The sequence below is a fragment of the Triturus cristatus genome, chromosome 4_2 (genome assembly GCF_964204655.1).
Source record: "Triturus cristatus chromosome 4_2, aTriCri1.1, whole genome shotgun sequence".
Taxonomy (NCBI): Eukaryota; Metazoa; Chordata; class Amphibia; order Caudata; family Salamandridae; genus Triturus; species Triturus cristatus.
The window spans coordinates 672,691,459-672,705,680 of NC_140586.1; the positions used below are offsets into that span (position 1 = coordinate 672,691,459).

Below are 14,222 nucleotides of genomic sequence, written 5' to 3' on the forward strand. Positions count from 1 at the left end.
CTCACTCACTCAGAACTGATTAAAGACATCTTCCTGGCCTCAAGACTTTAAAACGTTTCCCTCTTTCATTTGCCCAGATTCTACTAACTCTTGCATTTAACATCGCCATCTGTCACTGTGTTGAGATTTCAAAGCATTGCACAGTCTAATCAAATGGAGTTATCATAGCTCAGTTCATTGTTACATCAAAGCTACGAATGGTCATCTGAAATGTTGAAACTCTTTTATTCCTCGGATATTTGCTACAGGCACATTAGCCCTTTAAGCTACATCACCCTAAGGTATACCTGCTGTGTGAAGAGCTGGCAATTAGGATCATAGATGCATATTATCAGATCGCACATCTAAGTCACAAGCTTTGCTCCCTACCAATGAGTGTTACTCTCTGCCCTGCCTCCACACACCAGGTGGGGTCCATATTACTTTCGCCACATGCCTTTTGAAGGCAAGGCAACTTTAAAGACTTGTGGGAAAGGAAGAAATCTCTAATCTGGAGGCCGCAGTACAACAGAATCACCAGTCTCACACCTCACTCCTACCATCTGCAGAAGGGCAGTGCTTCAGGAAGTTTAATTAGCAGTCCGTTGCGAACAACGACCTTATTGCACTTCTAAAGAAACCCGTGGACCATCCCCCTCTCCTCAGTATCTGGATCTCCACCCTCCAGCTACAGGAATGCAGGCAATACACCTTGACTGTCAAGCAGTGCTCTATCCGCCCTTCATCTTTTGCAGTTTTAAACTAGAGGCATCCAAAATAGATCCCACTTTGCCTTGTAATTAACACAGTGAGCCAACCTTGAGGATAAACAGCACAAGACTTCCATTCTAGCATTTGCAGAATCTCCTTTTTAGGTCCTGCCTAGCGAAAGCAGCGCATGCGCTGCTTCTCGCTATTGCGAGTACCTTTTATAATCAATTCTGCGGAGGGCTTGCATGCACGCGTCTGCATGGACAAACATGGCTGCTCTTGGACAGCATGCACGTGCCCGTCGGACTGTGGACAGCCCGAAGGCCATCTTGCGATGCTTTTGTTCTCATAGCAACGAAAAAGCGATCGCTTTCACTGCCGCTTGTTAATTTGGTAACAGCACGTTCCTCTGTTCTCTTGTTTATTTATGTTTTGAAACCACCATGGCATGGTGACAGCACGTTCCTTTGTCCTCTTGTTTTTAAAAGCATACCGAAAAACAGATATGTTTGTAGTAATGCACACACTTCTCAGGGCTGCCTGCTTTGCAACGCCATGTTCCTGTCCTTGGAGCAACATTTACTCCCATAAAATTGGATATGTGAGCAAGGTTTTTTTGTCGGTATAAATTCATGTTAAGCAGTATGCAGCTTTGAATTTGTGCCCGTAAATTGAGATTGAAATTGCTTTGCTCCAACTGCATTTAGGCGTGGAAATTCCTTTTGAATTAAATCATTTGTATTTACCCGTTGCCCAAAGCCTTTGCGGTGAAATTTTGTCGGCCTCCCCCCTCCCCGACCCAAAGTCCCTCTACGCTTCTTCAACTGGACCTTAGACGGGCGGGGGAGGCAGCATTGGCGCAATAACAGGCCCTAACCCCCCTGCCCCCGCCCCCCTCGGGTAACAATTCCTGTGAACTAAACAATGGGTGATCTGTCCAGAATGGGAGTAAGGGGGTACTTGGTGGGGCTAACAGGTCTTTGCAAAAACCCTTCACAGCCTTCCCATCTGCCTTTTTATAGTATTATTGAATTATATCATTTATATAGCGCCTTCCTATCACAGGTGTGGGCCTCTAGTACTGTGCGTTTCCTGTCCATCAACACCGCCTTAAATGCCTGGTCGGAAATCGATTGTGTCCTCAGAGTGACGTATGTGGGAAGTGTTGGGTGTCATGCATGAGGGAGAGGGAGCTGCTACAGTCTTGTGGCTGCAGACGCTGTGCTGCTCTTGGGCATATCTGCGGTGCAGTAGAGTACAGTGCTGATAGGGACACGCTTGTTGATGCAGTGTTTCTCAAGTTGGAAACGCTGTATGTCTCACACCGGTGATTGGCTTATTAGTGGGGCCCACAGTGGTGTGAGGGAGGGCACGGAATCAATGGAAGAGGGCGACGAGGTCGGATGAGAAGCGCCGAGATCTGTATTGTTCTGTAGCATTCCAAACCCAGGCCATTATGCAGATTTATAAATAATCCATGTTTGGAGAAAATAGCAGAGTTTTGCCATCTGAGCGCTGACGGATCAACTGCTTTCTGATCAGTTGCAGCACAAGTATTTTAATAGGGGACAGACGACCGAGAAATATGCATATTAGATGTTTAGACCTGGGCTGACTTTGTTGGCCATCCAGGCTGGAACACTGCATTCTCCTCCTGAAGCAGTCCCATGCTTTCAATGGCCACACCCAAACATTCTGTCTTCCCTTGAAGAGTACATGAACATGGCATCAGATTTTAACATTTGTTGTTATATTTAGACTTATTTCTCAGGTGTTTTTCTTCACTCCCCATTAAGACAGGTAGGTAGTGCAGTGGGTTGAGCACTGGTTGCTGAGACTTGTGTGCAACCTGCCGGTGACAGATTCTAATCCTGCCATGGCCTATTATTCGTATTACCACAGATGAGTAGCCTAGTACTGAATAATACAATCTTGTGTAAGTGCTAAGAAGCAATCCTGCATACACTATGAGCTACATGTACGATTGCAAGAGGGCTCTTTGGCATCCGTCTCAGCTACGGAAGGGTCTCCGCCTCCGGAAGTGCCAGGTGCACCTGGTGACAGGTAGAGCGGAAGTCTAGTGGGTACTGGCACCCAATGACTGTAAACAACCCTTGTCTGAAAAGGCACCAGCACAAACAAACAAGGCCACTGTTCACGAGGACCTGCTGCAAACAAACGGAAGACGACTTGTGGATGTCAATGCGTTTTATTCGACAGTCTGTGTTCCAAAAAAGGTCGCGATTTTTCATGATTTTTAACAAGCAGTCGTCAGCTTGTGGGCTCCGGATTCATCCTTATTTGTTTAAGTTGTATATTTTGTATGAAACGGGGTTTCACCGACTTCATAGCGCTTTGATACCCTACAGACGCTGAGCATCAACATCAATCCAAAAAATATAGAAGTGCAGATTATATTGCCACCAAAGGCAAAATTGTCGGGCGATTACATCTGAAAATGTAAGCAATCTCAGCGTGATCAAAATATTTGTTCTTCATACCAATGGTATCAGACTGAAGTTTGTGATAAGCTCTCCACGAAAATGTGATTTGGGTGTTTTTATACAAAAAGAAAATGTTCGAAACAAGGAGGCCTATTCACCAAGTTAACCTTTTAAAATAGATTGTATTCAAGCTAGGTGGTTTCAGTAAACAGATGTAACTTCCTTTTTGTGTTGCAAACGTAATTTTGGCGTTTGTAGAAAAAAGTGTCACCTGTCGCTTGGAAGGAGAAGGTTTGCTTTGAAAAACACGTATTATCGAAGCCAGTAGGTCTCGCCTTTCAGAATTGTTGGCTTTGCCAATGTTTGTTAGCCATGATGTAAAGCATCCCGAACACTGAGCTGCATCATTAAATAAGACGGGGGGAAAAAAACACCAATGACGCCAGGCATTGGTCTCATTTTTTAGGCGTGTGACATAACATAACGTATTTGTAAAGCGCACGCCAGCACACCATTACGTCTGTTACTATTTCAAGGGCACTCGCAGCTTGTTCACTCTTTTGTGGGCCGTACAAGCCCCTTCTAGCTTAATTCACTAATCTAGCTACCCCTGTCTACCAGTGGCACGTAAAGTATCTGTAGATGTCGTAGCACCTAGGATAATGTGCTGCATGGCTAAATACTTACAAGGTCCCAAAGGCGAGACCTATTGGCTATGCCAATGCTTGTTGATGTCTGCACTAGCTACCTATCTATTGTTCACACTGCTATGATCTTGATGTCTCTGCTTACTTTGAGCGCCATCTAAAGCTCTCACGATTATCGTATATATGCATTCAGACATCACTTTATGCTTCCAACCCATGACTGACCAGTTTTCATTGCTGAGACAGTGGATTAACGCCAGCCTGACGGTGAACAGACTATTACCGAAGACAAAACAGTGCATGGCTTAGGCCAATTTTCTGAAGCATAACACCACTGATATATTTATGAATGAAAACAGCTAGGTTTGTCTTTTGTGAGATGGTGTACCGCAGGATATTAAGTTCACTCAAGGACCGGGGGCAATCTAAAGTACTTAATATAGCACTGTCTTAACATTCAAATACCAGTGTTCCATTCTACAGTCTTGCAGACTCAATTTGCATGCCATCTCATAAAACACCCTATATTTCTAAAATACAGCACGAAAACTGACCGTAACTCAAAACATCTAATTGTCATCTTTCCTTTTTTTCAAATGGTCCTCTCCATCCCTTCCATCATTTCCATGTCTCCTTTCTCTGAGCACAACCTTCTCTAAGTCACATGTTTCCCGTAATCATGAATAATGTATTTTTGCAAATTGCCCACAACTCACTTCAAACATCACAATGATCCTTTCCAACCATCTGCGTGAACACACATACCCCTGGCTCCACTAATCATCACACTTAACGCCTATTAATTTAATCTCCCACACAGAACCTGGAAGTTATTGCATGTAATGGTTTGCTTGAGCACACAAGACTAATCCCTATAACCAACAATAGCCAATGAAAACTGGATTAACCACTAACGTTGCGTTCCAGAGCTGCATGTTGCCTGGAGTAAATCACTTCATAACCTTGTCAGGAGTAGTATGGGCTATATAAATGCAATTTAAATATGATTACACTACAATACCTATAAGGGGCTTTCTGTCAACCTTCTTCATCCACTGTTCCGTCATTATATAATTCATATTTTTCTTAAGCCTCTACAAAACACAGTATGGGACAGAGATTCAGCCTTCTTAATCCATTGGCGAATTTATTAGTTCATAGCTCAGTTCACAACGTAAGTTTCTGATTGCAAACTGTGGCCAGTAATTCCGACCAGCAAGTCAGCACGCTTAGCTCAAAGTTTCTTAACACGTAGCCAGTTTATAAAGGATAGTATTACTTTTCGCCTTTGTGGAATATCACTGTTTCTGAGGTCACATGATTTGTTTTTATATCAATTTAAAAAGAATTTTTAGATCTAGCTAAAAGCAGCATTAGCTGACAAGAGCTCACATCATAACAAAGAAGTACAAAAAAAGTTGACTTTTGGAGAGGGGGGGCGGGGTGCTTTGCCAAATAACCTCAATCAGCAGTTCTATAATTAAAGCTCTAATTGATTGCTATAGAACAGTGCTTCCCAAACTTTTTAGACCCACTTATTAGAACTACAAACCTTTGCGACCCTCCTCCCCACCCACAGCTCCAAAAGACATGAGGCAGACAGACGCTTTTTAAAGTAACTAAAGCATTGTGTGGCAGGGAACTGTCATTTACAAAAGCACATTTTCTGTTGGAATGGCTATTAATTTGGCATAGATATGCAGTTTTACTGATAAAACTATATTACACACAAATGATAATGTGAAGAAAACGGGTTTCAGTGAGTAGCTATCATTTGTTCATCAATAAGTAAAGTGTCTTGATTTATTTTGATCCTATTTAAATCTGTGCTTCCATCACACTTGATAATTACAAAAGAAATGTGCTTCATTTTTTTTTTCCTAAATGCTGAATGTGTACAGTTCACTTACAGCTATTTACATATTGTTGTGAGAAACAAAAAATGATATTCTCCATCCTTTCCTTTCATACAACATGTACCCCGGCAAGACTGTCATATGATTCGCCTTATTCTTCTTTCTCTGACTACAAAGTGAGAGGAGTTTGTAAACATCAATTCCTTGTTAAAACACAAAAGCAGCCATTTGTCAGCAGACATAGCCTGACATTTGACCCCCTATCTTTGAAGCGCAGCAAATGTGACAAGATAAATACAGAATTAAAGACATCTTTATTTATTTCTTGGACTTTCACGACCCACCAAAAATCAACTTCCAACCCACTAGTGGATCGCCACCCACAGTTTGAGAATGACAAACGTAGTAGTGGCAGGGGAGACGATGCCAGTAGTTCCTTGTGTAATAGATGTACAAGACGCCTATTACAAGAACAATCAGTTGCAAAATGAATAAAAGACATTATGACATACATCACTCCCATATAACATCGTAATCACACGACTGACAAGTATATGGTTCAGCTTACCTCTTTTTCTTTAAGCAATGTTTCCTGTTTTTCTTCAAGCCGCTTTATATCGTATGCGAGTGTATCTGCCCTCTTGGATTCCACTGAAAGCTTGTTGTGAAGATCTTCGACCTTTTAGAGAGAAACAGAAGACACAGCAAACACCGAATGGATGTTGTATAAAGACTTCAAGCCTCTAAGTAGTTCGTTAACTAAAAAGATGCGTTAATGCACAATTGCATTCATACTTCTTAATATCCGATTAAGCAGCTGCATGGCACAAATGACTAAACAATTTATTTGGGACTGGTACCAATCGCCGTGAACAAATACGTTGATATGGTCTCGCATTTAGTTATCATTTCTCCATGAACCATGCACAATCCAAGTCACTCGGCAAAAACAGTAAACAAATCCTAATCTTCAGAATTACAGGTCCGATTTGTACCTTTGGGATTTTATTTACCCAGTTATTTAAGCCTTCAACTGAACCATTAAGCTCTGTGCTGTGAATGCCCTCTGTTCTTGTAATGTTTGTAGACAAGCCTCACTTTGTACAAATGCACTATTGGGAGCGGGCAAGACTACATGGCTAGCGACCACATAATGCTCCAAGGAACCACTAAATGAATTATAAAGGAATGCCTGCACAAAAACACTATTCTCCCAACTCGGAAATGAAACTGATCTGTAGTTCTGAAAATGAACGAGCAAAAGAAACTCTATTAATCTCAAATCACTGTGTACCTCTATAACCCATTTTAATGCATATCTTTCTTCTTCTGGAATGCAGATTATAAGAAATTAGGGTATTGGTTGAGGGGGGTGAGTACCTATCTCAAGTAATAACCACAATCCTTGTCAGGGTGAATCACTGAAGTCACTGAAGAACAAGTTACTTACCTTTGGTAACAATGTATCTGTAAGAGACATATTAGATATAGATTCCTTACCTTAGAATTCCCCCCAGGCAAACTTGATCCAGAGAATTTTTCTTCAGCAGGACCCCTGTGCGTCGGTAGGTGGTGTCGGTTGACTCTGCGTCCGTCGTTGTGGTCGCCGGGATGACGTCGCAGTGCCTACTTAGACGCCGTCCCTGCATACTGATGTCAGTTCTGACATGACTTTCCATGCCAGAAGTGCAGAGCAATGAAACACACTGACCCATTGGTGCGCCACACTTAGGCCCTGCAAGGGAGTCCCTATCCCTAGAAGTCAATTGGCAGAGTGAGGGGATGGGTGGGGCGGTTGGTACAGATACATTGTTACCGAAGGTAAGTAACTTGTTCATCTGAAAGAGAGTATTAGTTATAGATTCCTTACCTTAGAATAGATACCCCAGCAATACCAACCCCGGAGGAGGGACTGCGAACCAAGTTCACACCAGAAAGTCCAGGAGGACAGAATGGGCAAAGTAGCCATCTCTCCAGACTTGACTATCCAGACAGTAATGTCTGGTGAACGTGTGCATAGAAGCTCACATGGCCGCGTGGCATATGTCAATGAGGGCAACTCCACGTGACAAAGCAGTAGCTCCTGCCGTTGCTCTAGTGGAATGAGCTCACAGCCCCACTGGAGGTTCCTTTTTAGCTAAAGCGTAACAAATATTTATACATAGGACGATCCATCGAGAGAGTATACGCTTTTGCACAGCCCAACCTTTCTTGGCACCCACATAGCCAACAAAGAGTTGATTGTCTAACCGGAAATCCTTTGTGGGGTCAAGGTAGAAAGACAGAGCACGTTTCAGGTCCAGACTGTGGATTCTGTCCTCTTCCTTGGAAAGGTGTAGAGGCAGGAAAAAGGTGGGCAGAGTAACAGCCTGTCAGATGTAAAAAGGAGTGACAACTTTAGGTAGGAACAAGGTGCTCGTTCGAAGCACCACTTTGTCCGGATGGACTGAGAAGAAAGGGAGATTAGAAGAAAGAGCCTGAAGCTCACTCACTCTGCGAGCAGAGATGATGGCAACAAGAAAGGCCGTCTTCAGAGTGAGAAGCCTAAGAGGACAGTTGTGAAGGGACTCAAAGCGAGCGCACATAAGGTAAGTCAAAAAAAGGTTCATGTCCCACTGAGGCATTATGAAGGGAAATGAAGGAAATAGATGAATAATGCCTTTAAAGAACCTACTTACAATAGGGGGTTTGAATAAAGAAGGCTGATCTGGGAGCCGAAGAAAAGCAGAAATGGCTGCCAGGTAGCCTTTAAGAGTTCCCAAAGCAGAGCCCTGCTGGTCCTTAGAGAAAAGGAACAAAAGAACCTCAGAAAGAGGGGCGGAGAGGGGATCCACAGGCTTTGCTGTGTACCATGCCACAACAGGTGTATACCTTCTTAGTGGAGGGATGCCTGGCTGTCAAGATGACATTACAGACTTCGGAGGAAGGTCAAATGCCGTCACCTGTTGCCACTTAATCTCCACGCAAGGAGGTGGAGGCTGGACAGGTTTGGGTGGAGGACCGTCCCCTGCTGCTACGACAGAAGATCCTCCTGAAGGGGCAGTCTGATCGTAGTATCGATAGCCATGCTCAGGGTACCAGATTCTACGTGCCTAGTGCGGTGCCACAATAATGACTTGGGCCCGGACGCAATTGATCTTCTTCAGCAATCCGGGCAGAAGTAGTACAGGCGGAAAGGCGTACAGGAGGCCGCAACTCCACTCGCGATGAAAAGCGTCATTGAGCGAGTGCCGCCTTGGAAACTCCAACGTGCAAAACTGCTGACATTGCGCGCTCTCTTTGTGGCGAACAGATCTAACCAAGGCTCTGCCCACTGCTGAAAGAGACGTTGCGCCGCCTTTGAGTGAAGGCACCATTCGTGATCTACCAGGCACCGACGGCTGAGTTGGTCCGCTCTGGAGTTCAGAGAATCCGCCATGTGTTGAACCACCAGGGTCATGCCCTAATGTTCCAGCCATGTCAAAAGACGAAGAATGTCTTGACAAAGGGTCCAAGACCACACCACGCCCTGTTTGTTGCAGCACCACATGGCGGTGGTGGTGTCTGTAAACATCTGCACTGCCTTCCCATTTAGGGAGGGAAGGAATGCCTTCAGTGCCAAGCACATCGCCCGGAGCTCCAACAGGTTGATATAGAGCCTAGACTCCGCTGGAGACCAGACTCCTCTGATCTCTGCCTCTCCCAAGTGGCCTCCCCATCCAAGGAGTGATGCATCGGTCACCACGTGAGTTCTGGTTGGGGAAGGGAGACGGATCTGCCTCTGACCTAATCCTGGTTTGTTAACCACTACTGCAGTTGTTGCGCAGTTCCCTCCGAGATCTGAACATAGTCGGAAAGATTCCCCTGATGCTGCACCTACTGGAAGTTCAGGTCCCACTACATATGCCATCTGGCATGATTCACCAGCAGGATGCAGTAGGCCATGAGGCCCAGCAGCCTCAGGGTCATTCTCACCGGAATTCGGGACAGAGGCTGAAACATCGGTATCACAGCCCGAATATCCCAGACTCGCAGCTCGGAAGGATAGGCCCGAAACTGCACTGTGTCCAGAAGATCTCTGATGAAAGGGAGTGACTGAGAGGAAGTCAGGTGTGACTTCGGCATGCTGATAGTGAACCCTAGCGAATGCAGGAGGTCTGCCGTAGTCTGGAGGTGGGAGACGACATCCTGGGACGAGCCCGCCTTCAACAGCCTGTCGTCGAGATAGGGGAAGACTGGGACCACTCATCTGCGCAGATGAGCTGCAACCACCACCATCACCTTCGTGAACACCCATGAGGAACTGGTAAGGCCGAAAGGGAGCACGGTGAACTGAAAATGCTCGCGGCCTACCGTGAACCGTAGGTAACCTCTATGGGTTGGTAGGACGGGGACATGGAAATAAGTGCCCTGCAAGTCGAACACCACCATCCAGTCTCCAGCGTCAAGGACAAATAGGACCTGAGCCAAGGTTAGCATTTTGAACTTCTCCTTCCGGAGAAAGCGGTTGAGGGTCCTGTGGTCCAGGATAGGACGCAGGCCTTTGTCCTTCTAGAACACCAGAAAGTAGCAGGAATAGCAACCAAGACCTACCTCTGGTGCAGGAACCCTCTCAATAGCTCCCTTGGCCAAGAGAGCTAAGACTTCCTGTTGGAAAAGCACCAAATGATCCTCTGAAATGCTATCTGAAGACAGTGGCATGGAGGGAGGGGTAGTCTTGAAGGGGAGGGAGTAGCCCCTTTGGACTATCTGCAAATCCCACCTGTCTGACATGATGGATTGCCAGTGGGGGAGGTCATGGCAAATCCTGCCACCCGCTGGCCTTTGATGGGCCTGAAAGGTCAGACTAGGCGAGGTTGGCGAATGCTGCAGGAGGGGAAAGGGTGGACAGGCCAGCCCGCTGGTTCCCAGACCCGCGTCACTGGGTCCCACGTCGGTGGCCATGCAGGGGCTGGGTAGCTTGAGTGGACCAGTGGCTTGACTGGGCCGGACGTGGTGGGTTGCCCCTTCCGTAGCCAGGAAAGGAGTGAACAGGAGACTGTGGGGATGCAGAGAGGCCCAAGGATCTGGCTATAGCCCGACAATCCTTAAAGTTCTGTAGGACCGAGTTTGCCTTGTCACCGAAAAGGCGACGGCCATCGAAGGACATGTCCAGCAGAGTTGACTGAACACCCCCTGAAAAACCAGACGTTCTCAACCAGGCGTAGCACCGAAGGGCTACTTATGTGGCAATCGTCCTGCCCTGTCAGTCGATAGTATCCAGTCCACAGCGGATTGTGAATTTTGCTGCGTCTCTCCTATCTGCCACTCCTTGAGAGAGAACGGCCCGGGCCTCCTCTGGGTACTGAGGCAGCACCAGTGCAAGATGCAGATGGTATGGGAGTATCGGTCTAAGAGGCATGGAGTATTCACAGACCACAGTGCCAAGTTGGAGGAAGAGAACATGTGCTTCCCAAGATGATCCAGCTTCTTGGATTCCCTGTCTGGGGGTGCAGAAGGGAATGCGCCCTTGGAAGAAGAGGCTTGGCCCACCAAGCTTTCGGGTGAAAGGTGTTGGGTGAGGAAAATGGGATTTGCTGGGGCTGGGAGGTGGTGGCGGGCAAGCATCCATTCCACAATAGCCCCTGTGCTGGGCTTTGACCAAGGGCCCAGAAGGACGTCCGTGAGGGCTTCATTAAAGGGCAAGAGGGGTTCAAAGGAAGTTGCCGCCGCTTGAAGCACCTCCGTCAGGAGATAAGTCTTGACTGCCACTGTAGGGAGCTCCAGGCCCAAGGCCTCAGTTACCCTACGCACCACCATTGTATAGGACGCTCCCTCCTCCGTAGCCACAGTAGGGGAAGAAAGCATGCCAATGTCTGGGGAAGTTTCAGACCACTGGTGTCACCGAATTCCTCTCTCCAGTCTGGTTCTTTCAGCTGGTCTATCAAAGGGTCCAGCGATCCCTCCCAGTCCTTATCACCACCCTCAGGGCGATATAGAACACTTGGGATGAAACAGGCAACGAAAGTTAGATTCGATGTCGGCAGACTTCTGTCCGGCTCCTGAGTAGGGGACAAAGCGGTACAAAAGGGGGTGGTGATGGACGGAGCATCAGACCCAATCAAACACTCACACCCAGTCATCAGATCTGGGTTTGATCCATCACCGTTCTTTAGCCCACTCTGCCACCCCAGTTCAGACATGGCCATATGCAAATCAGTCTGACCCTGTGCCTCATGGGAACAGTCCAGCCCGAACTGCCAAGCCTTGCCCAAGAACGATGGATTTAACCCAGATCTCTTGACTGGGGGAGAATGTCTGCATTGTCAGCATTCCGTCCATCATTTGTTTGTTGTAACGCCCTGAGTAGGGGACGGCATCGGCCAGGGGCACGCCGGTGCCGGGGACGTTGTCAGGGAAGGTTGACTAAGGTTGACTGGTGTTGATCCAGATCCAGGCTTGGATCCATGGGGGCTCTCTGGTGTCAGAGCCGCCAGCATCGACGGACCAGGGCCCCCAACCAGTTCTGCAGAGCCCAAAGGCGCTCCAGCGGAGTTGGCCTGCCAAACACATGGTGGAGGGCTTCGTAGAATGTAAGAAGCTAGGCAGTGGACACCCAGGCTCCCGGATACGGGGGAGGCCCGGAGTCGCCCCTAAGTCAGGCGTGGGAGATAGAGCCATAGAGCAATGACGCTCTGAGTCCCGCGTCATGTCAGCCGAACGACGGGGGGAAGGCGGAGAGCGATGGTGCAGAAATAGTCTAAGACAGGGTAAGCATTTTGAATTAGTCTTTCCTCAGAAAGGCATTCAGTGGCGATGGAGGCCTCAGGCCTATGCCTGAGGCCTCCATCATTCTTTTGCACAAGGAAATAGCACAAATAACACACTTATCCTTTCTCCGAAATCCAGCACCTACTCAATGGCACCCTTGGCTAGTAGAAAGTTGACTGCTTCCAACAAGATTGTGGAATGATCCACTGAGAATCTCTCTGATTTGAAGTGGAAAACAGGGATGAGCAGAGGAAATAAAAGGCAGTTTTGAAAGGGAGAAGATAAAGCTTCATGCAATGCAGGAGAGGAAAATCAGCAAGGAAGGATATTCCTCTAAAGAGCCCTCCTCTCAAAGAAGACCACAGCACCAGAAAAAAGGCGAAAAACAAAGACATGGGTCAAATTCGCCATCGAGGGAAAGGTCGACGTCAAGAATACCCTTATGCTCTTCTTCAGCATCAAAATCCCCAGTGCCGAGACTGACGTCGAAGACTGTTTCGCCGTGGAAGGGGGTTAATACAGGTACAGGTAAGACTTCTCACCGACCGACGTCGACACCTTCTCTCAGGCAGTCCCAGTCAGGCTTGTCTACGATGGTGGAAGACAGACGCTCAACATCAAAGACACATCGCTGACAGGTGAGGTCGCCGTCGAGAACCTCGGCGCCGATGTCGTGAACACCACCGACATCTAAGGTACATAGAACATCAACACCAAGCCCCGCACGCACTCATAGCCGTTCGTCTGCTTCGCCACCGAAGACATGACGAGCATCACTGTTGAGGAGGTGGGCGTTGAGGAAGTCACCCACGAGGAAGTCACCTCCGACGTCGAGAAAAAGATCATTTCCGATGTCGAGAAGGTCACCGGTGGGGTCGGCATCCAGGAGGTCGACGTCGAGGCATATTTCCACTCATAGGTCTCCACCGGCCAAGAGGCAGAGAACAGATCGCTCACCAGTGTCAATGTCGAGGGATCCGTCGACGTCAAGGAAGATCCATTATCTGACTGGTAAAGAGCTAGCATTGAGGAGTGCTTCATCCACTCCAGAACTGCGAACCGTCCAGGTAACGCCGGAGGTCTCTCTGGTTCCAGTGCATCATACACATCCGACTAACCTCTCCCCAAGATGGTTGGAGAGTGAAAGGAAATGGAAGATGCAGAAAACTACCACTGGTTCAGATTACTCACAAATATACTCGACTTCTCATTCGCCTGACAGGCAAGTGCAACATACTACACCTCAGAAGTCCACTGCATCGAGGAGACACAGATCAAGATCTCCCCTTTGTCATTCCAGGTCTAGGCACAGTTCAACCAGTGAGCGATGACACAGGCCTTCTTCATGGTCTTCGGAATCATCATCATCAAAGGCTGATTACTCTCCGACTCTGACATCCACTCCACAGGCTAGAGTGTCGCCAGTGGATATTATTACATTTAACGAGGTGTTGTGCAGAGGGGCTTCGAAGCTCAACATTGAAATGCCTACAGCTGTTCCATCAACATCTGTAATTTTCGAGACTCTGCATCACAGGTCTTCCACTAGACCTCTTCTCCCCTTGGTGCATGGCTTGCTGGAACCGGCTCTCCACACTTTCCTGACACCGGCTTCAGTGGGAGTGGCGCCATCGAGGATATTAAAAAAGTACAGGGCTCCAGAGCAGGACCCTTTTTTTCTGAGGTCTGACCCACCACCAGACTCTGTCATTGTATCGGCTGCAAGGAAAGGTCACATAAGGGCCTCGTCATCTACCTTTCCCCCTGACAAGGACAGCAAAGCCACAGATGCCATTGGAAAGAGAATGTGCAACACCTCTGCCTCTTTCATGAAGGTGGCAAGCGCATCTGCTCTA

General features: G+C 47.3%; 1 protein-coding gene across 1 annotated transcript in view; it reads right to left on the minus strand.

The window, feature by feature from the left end:
- Positions 1-14,222, minus strand: part of HOOK1 (hook microtubule tethering protein 1) — an 859,473-nt gene that overhangs the window by 262,655 nt on the left and 582,596 nt on the right. Inside the window, exon 12 of the mRNA XM_085602484.1 lies at positions 6,206-6,316. Within this exon, the coding sequence (XP_085458610.1) occupies positions 6,206-6,316 (111 nt within the window). The remainder of the gene's footprint in view (positions 1-6,205; positions 6,317-14,222) is intronic.